The sequence below is a fragment of the Amblyomma mixtum genome, chromosome 1 (assembly GCF_055824585.1).
Source record: "Amblyomma mixtum isolate Tamu chromosome 1, ASM5582458v1, whole genome shotgun sequence".
Classification (NCBI taxonomy): domain Eukaryota; kingdom Metazoa; phylum Arthropoda; class Arachnida; order Ixodida; family Ixodidae; genus Amblyomma; species Amblyomma mixtum.
The window spans coordinates 49012677-49022259 of NC_143012.1; the positions used below are offsets into that span (position 1 = coordinate 49012677).

At 44.9% G+C, this 9583-nt stretch overlaps 1 protein-coding gene across 1 annotated transcript; it reads left to right on the plus strand.

The window, feature by feature from the left end:
- Nucleotides 1–5127: 5127 nt before the first annotated feature.
- LOC149366287 (uncharacterized) lies at nucleotides 5128–9055 on the plus strand. Its single transcript, XM_089570104.1, has 2 exons — nucleotides 5128–5391; nucleotides 8585–9055. Exons 1-2 carry the CDS (start codon nucleotides 5128–5130, stop codon nucleotides 9053–9055), a joined length of 735 nt encoding a protein of 244 aa, XP_089426230.1.
- The last annotated feature ends 528 nt before the right edge of the window (nucleotides 9056–9583 follow it).

Below are 9583 nucleotides of genomic sequence, written 5' to 3' on the forward strand. Positions count from 1 at the left end.
GGGGTTCATGAATAAACAATTACTTAATGGTGGGGCGCAATGCTTCGGAGCCGATCTCTTTTATCATAAGCGAATATTTTGGCCGTTACTGACGTTCATACGAGGTCTGTTAGAAAAGTATCCGACCTTTGGCCGAAGAAAAAAAGCTGGCATAACTGGAGCGTTGGAAACCTAATAACCTTCAAAGTAGTCTCCTTGGGGCTCCATATACATCTCCCAGTGGTGCTGCCATTGTTGGAAGTATTCCGAAAAGGCCCTTTTCGGAATGGAATTTAGCTCTGCTGTCGTTGGAGCCATAATGTCCTTTCTTTTCTGAAATCGCTCTCCTTTCAATGGCCTCTTGATTTTAGGAAACAGCCAGAAGTCGTAGGGGGACATATCAGGAGAGTAAGAAGCCTACTGAACTACATGAGTCTGGTTTTTCGCCAGAAAAGTCTGAATCAAATGCGAGGAATGTGCAGGAGGAATGCCGCGAGAGATGCGCCAATTTCTTGTTGACCTCAATTCCGGTCTCTTGCGCCGCACAGCACCAACTAGGCGATGGAGGACATCCCTGTAGTACTCTTCAGTCATTCTTTGATCCTGTGGGGTGCGTACTCGTGGTGTGCCACACAGAGGGAGTCAAAAAAGCAGTCAGCATCACTTTGACATTGCTGCGCACTTGGCGGGCCTTCTTTGGTCTTGGTGACGTGGAATGCGTCCTCTGTGACGACTGGGATTTGGTTTCCGGGTCGTACCCGTACACCAAAGACTCGTCACTAGTGATTACGGCGTCAGTGAAGTCGGGGTAACTGTTTGTGGAATCCAGCATCTCCCGTGAGACTTCAACACGAAGCTGCTTTTTCTCCACCGTCAGCAGCTTCGGCACGAATTTCGCCGCAACTCTTTCCATGGCCAAATCTTCGGTGATAATGGAATGTGCAGAAAAATTGCTGATGTCCACTTCTTCCGCAATTTTTCGGATAGTCACACAACAGTCCCGCATAACTACAGCGTTCACTTCGGCAATTACCTGGTAATTTAGGCATGTTGATGGCCGACCGGAGCGTGGCTCTCTCTCCACAGATGTGTGGCCGTCTTTAAACCAGTTGCACCACTGCTTAATCTGTGTGCTGCTCATAGCATCATCACCGAAAGCCGTGTGAACATTTCGAATCGTTTCCACTTGGCTATCGCCAAGTTTCTGGCAAAATTTGAGGTAGTAGCGCTGCTCCTCTCGCTCCGTCATTTTCCTTGCAACAAAAAACCGACGAGAGCACTGCGCACTGCCTCACTCAAACGCTGCTTCCCAGCGACTGACGCTATCGGCAGGCGGGAAAAAATTCGTGCATGCGCACGTGGGTTCAAGGTCGGCTGCTGTAAGCGCGCTTGTTTCATATCTATCAGGTGTTCGCAAAAAAAAAAAAAGTCGGATACTTTTCTAACAGACCTCGTATTTTAAATCTAACTGCACTTATATTTTGGCGCTAAAAGAAGAGGCCAGCCGCTTGAATTATTATTCCGTTGCCCTATTTTCGAACTTGTCCAGATATCATTTGCTGCAAGAGTCTCCGACGACTTTTGTGAGTTGATGAGGTATGCATTATCTCGAGAACTCGAAGCGGTTTGGTGCAACCTATCTACAGATTAATCGAAAATATCTGCGTGCCGAAATCAACAGCTGTCTAGCATTTCTTACAGACAGAATATAAATCTTCAACGCCTGAAAGAAAACATCAAATGAAACGAAGCCGTGCACATACTTCAATTCACTTCACTTCACTTTATTACCTTAAAGGCCCCCAGGATTGGGGGTATTACTTAAGGGGTTGGTTACATTGAAAAATCAGATTGAATAAACAAAGAAAAAACGTAAGATACAAATATTATTCGCTGTTAAAGATAGCAGCTAAACAGTTCGCAAATGTTGATGGGCAGGTGATTGCGGTGATGTCGTGTGGAAGGCTGTTCCAGTCCTTGGCTGAGCGTGGAAATACGTTTTTTGCATATTTATTTATTTATTTATTTATTTATTTATTTATTCAAAATACCTCCAAAGGCCCTCATTTGAGGGTATTACATGGGGGGGGGGGGGGTAAGTACAAAGCATTGTTATAAGGTTAAAAATATGGCACTAAAATAAAATAGAAATCACAAAATATTAATCATAAATAGGCATTCACAGAAAGGGTCGCAACAATGCACATAACAGCAAAATTTGAGAATAAATAACAGCACCGCTAGAAAAAGAAAAAGACGACACTGGAAAAAGTGCGCTGAAGTACAAAACAAAAAATGTAAAATAAAAGAAGACAAGGCGGAAGAAAGAACGCTAAAAAAAATACCTTTTTAGTTGTTTAAACATGAGTGCATAATATGTTGGAATTTATTTAGATCAGATTCTGTGGCAATTTCTGATGGCAAAGTGTTCCATTCAGTTATTGTGCGTGGTAAAAAAGAATAGGCATAATGGAATGACTGGCAGTTAATGCGTTTAACTTTGTAAGGATGATCGCGATGTGGAAAGATAACTGGCGGTGGCTGAAAGAAATCATCATGAAGGAAAGGATGGTGATAAAGCTTGTGGAAGAGTGATAGACGGAAGAGTGATAGAGTGATATTTGTCAACTCCTAAGAAGCACCCGCGTCCTAAAGAGGCATTTGCTAGTGATTTTGACTTATCGCATTAACGAAATTTTCTCTTCCTTCTGTTAATGTCGCCACGTTTCAAATGGGCACTTCCGTGCCCTGGTCTTGCCGTATTTTGTGCTCGATCGTTTGTGCGTAGTAAGAAGTCAAGCGTTCTGCTTTTTACTTCTATAGCCTCCCGTTGCGTTCTATTCGCCATTTTTTTTTCATTTCTACTCTTGTCCGAGCCGCACCAAACGTGCATGTTCCTCGAAAAATGGAGAAACGCAAAAGAGTCTGCTAGACTCTCTGTCTTTGTCAGCCATTATGTTTGCAAAAAAACTTGCCTTTATTGCTAAAATATATTACCACACAACCTGCATGCGTACGGGATTGGTAAAAAGTTCTCAGGACACAGGGTCTTCTTTCCAGCAGCACATCCTGCCACTTACGCTAGCAATATAGCTATCACGTTTCTCAGGCATGATAACGATACTCCTCCTATCCTCTATAGAGATTTTGGGCTTCGGAGGTGTCGTAATTGCCCGACTCTAACGCTCGAAAGCCAACCCTGTGGCCTTGGAACTTGTTAGCGACCGTGCACATTGCCGGTGGATCAGAAGCTGCAAAAAATAAGTAAGGCAATGTTTTTTTTTTCCCTCTGAAGGGAAGGGCGACGCCTCCATTAAAAATAATATGTTTATCTTAGTGTGTATACTGCTTATAATGATCTACCTTTTACTAAAAGACTCTACGAACTAAAATTTATTTCAAATAGTGTAGGGCAGAAAACGAAGTTAAAAGCATAAAAACATGGACATAAAATGAGACGCTTTCTCAAACAGCGCGTACAATTCGTTTATATTGAAATCAAAAATATGACTGCACGCTTTAATTTCTAATCACTTACACCTATTACTCGATGCATTAATATAGAGAACTGAAGTTTCCTTAGCGAGTGCTGCGGGTCTAGGAAACAAAAAACAAGCTTCCCATAATGTAATTTATAAATGGATGCTCGTCGACAGGTATTAATGTCGCACATCAATTAATCTCTTAATATCGAATGCGTTATTAAAAAACTGTTTATATAAATTAATATTCTTGAGTTTGCATGAGTAAGAGGGGCAAATAATCGTCATAGACACTGAATAGGGACAGTGCGCAACTGAAAGCGGCAAATAAAAACCCCAGGCGATTTTCGGTGGGTTGTCTGAATGCGTTGGCGTTTTCTGTTGCTGATGATTTTGTTGTAGCTCCGCTCTAACCTTAAGACGCGATATAGTTAATGGGTTCATGCCCATATATTCTCTGCTTTCCCTTCATAGATCCAGCTGGGAGTCCTCATTCCACTCCTTGCACAGTGCCGCAGCAGTTAAGGGATGCGCCACTGTTGCGGCAGGTAGGTGTTTCAAACACCGCCACTAGTAGGCCTGTGGGATCAAGATTGCTCTCCCCGAGCAACCTCTTGAAACCAATCAGTAACTCAACTGCCACCTGTCATGGCACGTGGTTTGCTCACAGTCGGGTCCACTTACCTCGGGGGGCAGGTTCTGATGACGTCACAAGCTTCGCATAGCGTCACGCGTCCCGCGTGACGACAGTCGCCATTTCCGCTTGCGCAAAGCCATATAACGTTAATGCTTTAATAAGTATTACCAACAAGCGTTCGTTATTATTGTCGGTTACAACTTAAGTATCCAGTGAAGCCCCGGCCACATTCACGATCGCCTCACAGATTTCCTCCACGAAAAAAAAAGTGGGGCGTTGTTAAAACTTATTACCCCCAAAAAAACTAATCACAAGAAAATTATGAGTGCTAAAATTTTGATAGCTGGCTTGTTTAATATAGCCAAACATTAAAAAGTTGATTTTGTTTACCTTTACGATTAGCGAGCGGAGTATTGCAGTACGCCGCGGAATGTGGTCCAGTGTTAGCAACTACTGTTTTTTAAAGGTGTGTCCTACTATGGCGCCTACAGCAGCGCAGTCTTTAGACTACAAAGGATACTCTACGCCTTCGGGGATACTAAGTTGTTGGCGAGAAATATGGCCTGCTCCGTTTTTTTTCTTCCTCTTCAAATAATTTATGCTGTGTTTTCTACCGCTTCTTACTAAAAGCAATGCTTGCCAAATTACCGCATTGAAGTGCTTCATATTTTACGTAGTACGAAAGTGGATGAAGACGAAGGCAAAGTTTTAACCAAGCTCCAGATTTATTTCCTAATTGCTATTATTATCATAATTATTTTATTTTTCACCACCATTATTTTCTTGTTTAACTTTTTGTGCACCTATCAGTTGCCGCTTGTGTCTTGGCCAATCCCCCGCAGTGGGTACGCGCCATTATCTAGAGGACAACAACAACAACAACAACATCGCCACTGCTAACGCTTCACCAAAGGTGTCAGTGCGCGGTGGCTCTCGCATCGAGAAGACGATATCCAGGCTCCGCGAACAAGGACACGCATCATTTTCATAACTACATTTGTCAGGCCCGCCGCGTTGGCTACCGACCTGATGGCGACCACACGAGTGAGAGCGCCAGCGCCTAACCAGGACGAAGAGCTTGCGGTGTACTGGGAACCCCGGTACCACTCCTACTTCTACGCCGGCGTCATGACACCGCCCACGAGACAGCTGTACGACTTCGGTGGCAGACCCATCACACGCCCCACCGACACGCACACCTGGACCGTTGTGCATCTGGAGCCGGCGGTAGGTACGCCCCGACACCCAGCTGCACCATCGCCCCGACCTGTCATCGTCCTCGAGGACAGACGGGTAAGCATGTCACTCCTTTTGCCTATGCACCGCCGCGATTTCTTAGGTTTGGTTTGGTTTATGGGGTTTAACGTCCGAAAGCGACTAAGTCTATGAGAGACGCCGTAGTGGAGGGCTCCGGAAATTTCGACCACCTGGGGTTCTTTAAAGTGCACTGACATCGCACAGCACACGGGCCTCTAGAATTTCTCCTCCAAAGAAATTCAACCGCCGCGGCCGGGATCGAACCCGCGTCTTTCGGGTCAGCAGCCGAGCACCATAACCACTGAGCCACCACGGGTAAAGGCTCTCGGCCGCTGACCCGAAAGACGGCGGTTCGATCCCGGCCGCAGCGGTCGGATTTTGATGGAGGCGAAATTCTAGAGGCCCGTGTATTGTGCGATGCCAGTGCACGTTAAAGAACCCAAGGTGGCCGAAATTTCCGGAGCCCTTCACTACAGCGTCCCTCGTAGCCTGAGTTGCTTTGTGACTAAAACATCCGTAAACCATAAACCAAACCTTTTACCTATCGCTAAAAGAGGCGCCGAGATCGACTATGCGCCTTTCATCGCTGTGGACCGAATTCGTGGCGCAGAGAATTTTACCGACCACTTATTTTGGGCTGTTCACGCTTTGTGTGTATTCGCGACGTAAAACTGAAAATGAACGCGTGCTGTGATACTCGTAATAATGATTTATTGAACATTTTTGCGAACCTTTTTCCTTGCTTTGTTCTCATTGTGATTATTAAAGGGCGATCATGTAATTTTAAGGTTGGTAATAATATAATACGATAACATCATACGATACGATAACAAAGGGTGACAGTAAATTTAAGGGTGATAATATTCATACAAATTTCGAAACGACAGTGGTGCCTGGTGGCGTTCTGCGCCGCCGTTTAGATGTCCGTGGAAAGTGCGTGTCTGCTTTCTACTCCATCTTATGACGAAACTTGTGAATGACTGAATGGCGTTCGATTTGCAGACTTACAATATACGCTTAAAGCTTATTACTCTCCCTCGTTGCTTACAAAGATATAGAGAAATGCGGAGCGATTACCATCGATGCTTGTCGAAGGTATGATAGAGCGTTGTCGAATTTCATAAGGACTATTTCCCATTCGTTCCACTAAGTTTCCGACACCGAATTGTTACCACTGATTGAAAACAGATGTGGATAGTAGCCGCTGTTCTTTACATTAACACCTTTCGTTTCTGGGTTTATGGGGTTTGACGTCCCAAAGCAACTCAGGCTATTAGGGACATCATACGAGGGGGTACCCAGAAGAAACCGGACTTATTTTTGTTTGAACTTATTTGTTCACATTTTAAGCACAGACCTTCAATCTCCTTCAAAGTATTCCCTACTTGAAATGATACGCTTGTCGAATCTTTGATTTCATTTTTCAAAACATTGTTTAAATTCATCTTTTGTTATTCTTGACAGTGCCTCCGTCGTTTTTTTCTTCACCTTAGCAACATCAGCGAAACGCTTTCCATTCACCTATTTTTTTTCATTCCAGGAAACAAAGAAAGTAGCACGGGGCAAGGTCGGGAGAGTATGAGGGTTGAGGAATAGGGGTCATGCCATTTTTGGTCCAAATCTGGCCGCTTCCACCGCACATTGTTGCCCACTCTTTTCAAAACATCCAAGTAGAAAGCCTGGCTAACTGTCCGACCCTGCGGAACAAATTATCAATGGACGACTCCTCTCACGTCGAAAAAACAAATCAGCATTGTTTTGAGGTTTGGTTTCACCTGACGAGCTTTCTTGAGGCGAGGTGAATTTGAAGTTTTCTATTGGCATGATTGTTGCTTTGATTCAGGATTCGATTCAGGAACACTTGAGTTGTCCCCATAGCATCGTCCTTGTAGGTCTTTCATAATATTTCAAGAGTTTCCATTGAACTTTTTCCGAGCAAAAATCAGAATTTCATCGGCGCACGCTGTTCACGAAAACCAGCCATTGCAAAAACGACATTCACACAAAACAGTCGTCACTCTAAATCTCTGCCTAAACTAGTCTGACCTCCTTCAACGACGGCACTCGGCTAACTGACTCTGGAATGTTCGTTCTATGCGCTCCTAGTGGCAAAACGCGTTACCACAGAAGCTTTGCCGACCAAAAAATTTAGTCCGGTTTCTTTTGGGTACCCCCTCGTAGTTAACGGCTCCGGAAATTTCGACCACCAGGGGTTCTTTAACGTACACTGACATCGCACAGTACACGGGCCTCTAGAATTTCGCCTCCATCAAAATTCGGCCGCCGCGGCCGGGATCAAACCCTGGTCTTACGGGCCCGCAACCGAGCGCCGTAGCCACTCAGCCACCGCGGCGGCTGAACACCATTTAGTAGCACATGGCTGGCGCGACTGACCGCCTTCTGAGTGTGCAACTTATTCGAAAACTAGCTTTTTTTGAACGTCTAGTGCATTCCTTCGTATTCAGCTTTCCCTGCGCGGTTCTGCTTTCATTTTACATGTTTAATCGTGCCTCCATATGCGTACTGTGCTGTAACTGCAATACATACTGATAAATCTGAGTTTTTATCGAACTTATTGCTTGATAAAGACACCCAATACGCAGTCATCAGTGGCGATTTAGGGCACTAATCTTGAAAGAGAGGGTATTCGGAATTAATCCGCATTGTGGAAGCAATTTTCAGAGCAGGAACAGTGCTTGAGTTTGCGATTTATAATATGCAGTACAATATTGCAGAATTCTTTCTTTCCCTTTCTATATTGCCGCGAATCTTTGTAGTGTTTATTTGTTCATTCTTCAAAGCAACCGGCACGCCGCTTTATCACTTTGTGCTGCAAAAAGGAACCAGATTTATCTCGATTGATCACATCCAGGCGGAGACGATTCTACGTTGTTCCAGAATGTTCCAGTACCCTTGCACGCTTTATCTCGAATGTTCGCTATCAGCTGTAAACCGAGAAAGACCGAGAGCGGCGAGCATTTGGTTCGACGACCACCGAGCACGCTTGTCGCTAGTCCGCCGCGGACTCAATAAGTTCTTTGCGGGCGCAAGTCAGCCCAAATAAAGAGTTCTGTTTAGAAGCCATTTTCGCCGTCTTCCTGCTGTCTGGACTGGAGTCACCATTACGGGACAATGTGTGACATAGGCTCCGCTCTCTCTTCTGATGTTTTTGTTTTATGCGCTTTGAAAGTGCGTTGAAACAGCATTGACTGCACGAACACTTGCGCAGGGCCGACGGAAAGAAAGCGGCAGAGTACGGCGGATTTCGTGGAGCTTTCTGGACCACCCAGTCAACCAGGACGGAGCCTCAGAACCAATGAGCGTCGTGACTAACAAGGGACCAGTTTACACAGTCTTGTGCGGAGGAGTGTGCTGCGCTGTGATATTTGTGGTCACGGTGCTCGTCTCCTTATACATCTTGCTCAGAATTCTTGCGGACGAGGAGCGACGCCGTACGACTGAAAGACAGACGCCAACTCTGGACGTCACCACTGAGGAGGGCGCAGTTCTTACGGTTTCTGTCCTTCAGCGCCCTCTGTCCTCGTCAGTTGCGACAGCCACCTTCCATACCTTCCATACTACGGCGTCAAGTGCAGAAGGTCGACTCTTGGGAGAAGTGGCGAACGACACCCGCTCCACAGCTAACATGTACGGCGCGGACCGTGGTGCCAACATAACTGTGTGGTCACCACTAAAATAACTGTGTGAAAAGTGATAAATAATTTCATGTTATGTCTTGTAAAAGAACACGCTGTGTGGTTTTAGATGCGCATTCTTGTTTCCAAGAGACAAGACTGTGGCCTTGTGAGCCCTGAAGTTTGTGCATATTACTCCTGCTTTTCCCTCAGTGTATCTACTTGATATAAGTCATGTACTTTGAGAATTGTGGTGGTAATTCAATAAGGAGATGAAAAAATTTGTGCACCCAAAGGGCAGATTGTGCTGCTCAATTTCCTTTTTAGCAGGGGTATCGGCAAGCATATTGACATTAAAATCAGCACCCATTAAATACGGCGCTTACTATCGACGGTAAAGTATATTGAAGACACAAAAGAAAAGTTGCGTACGTCTTCGCTCGGGGGCTCGAAAAGAACGACGGTAATAGTTCTGTAGATTTTTAATTACAGGATTTCATTGTCCGGCTGAATGCATGAGTAGGTCGGCAAGTTTTTTTCTGAAATCTTATTTTATGAACCGTACACTTCGTACCACAATCAAAGAAGGAATG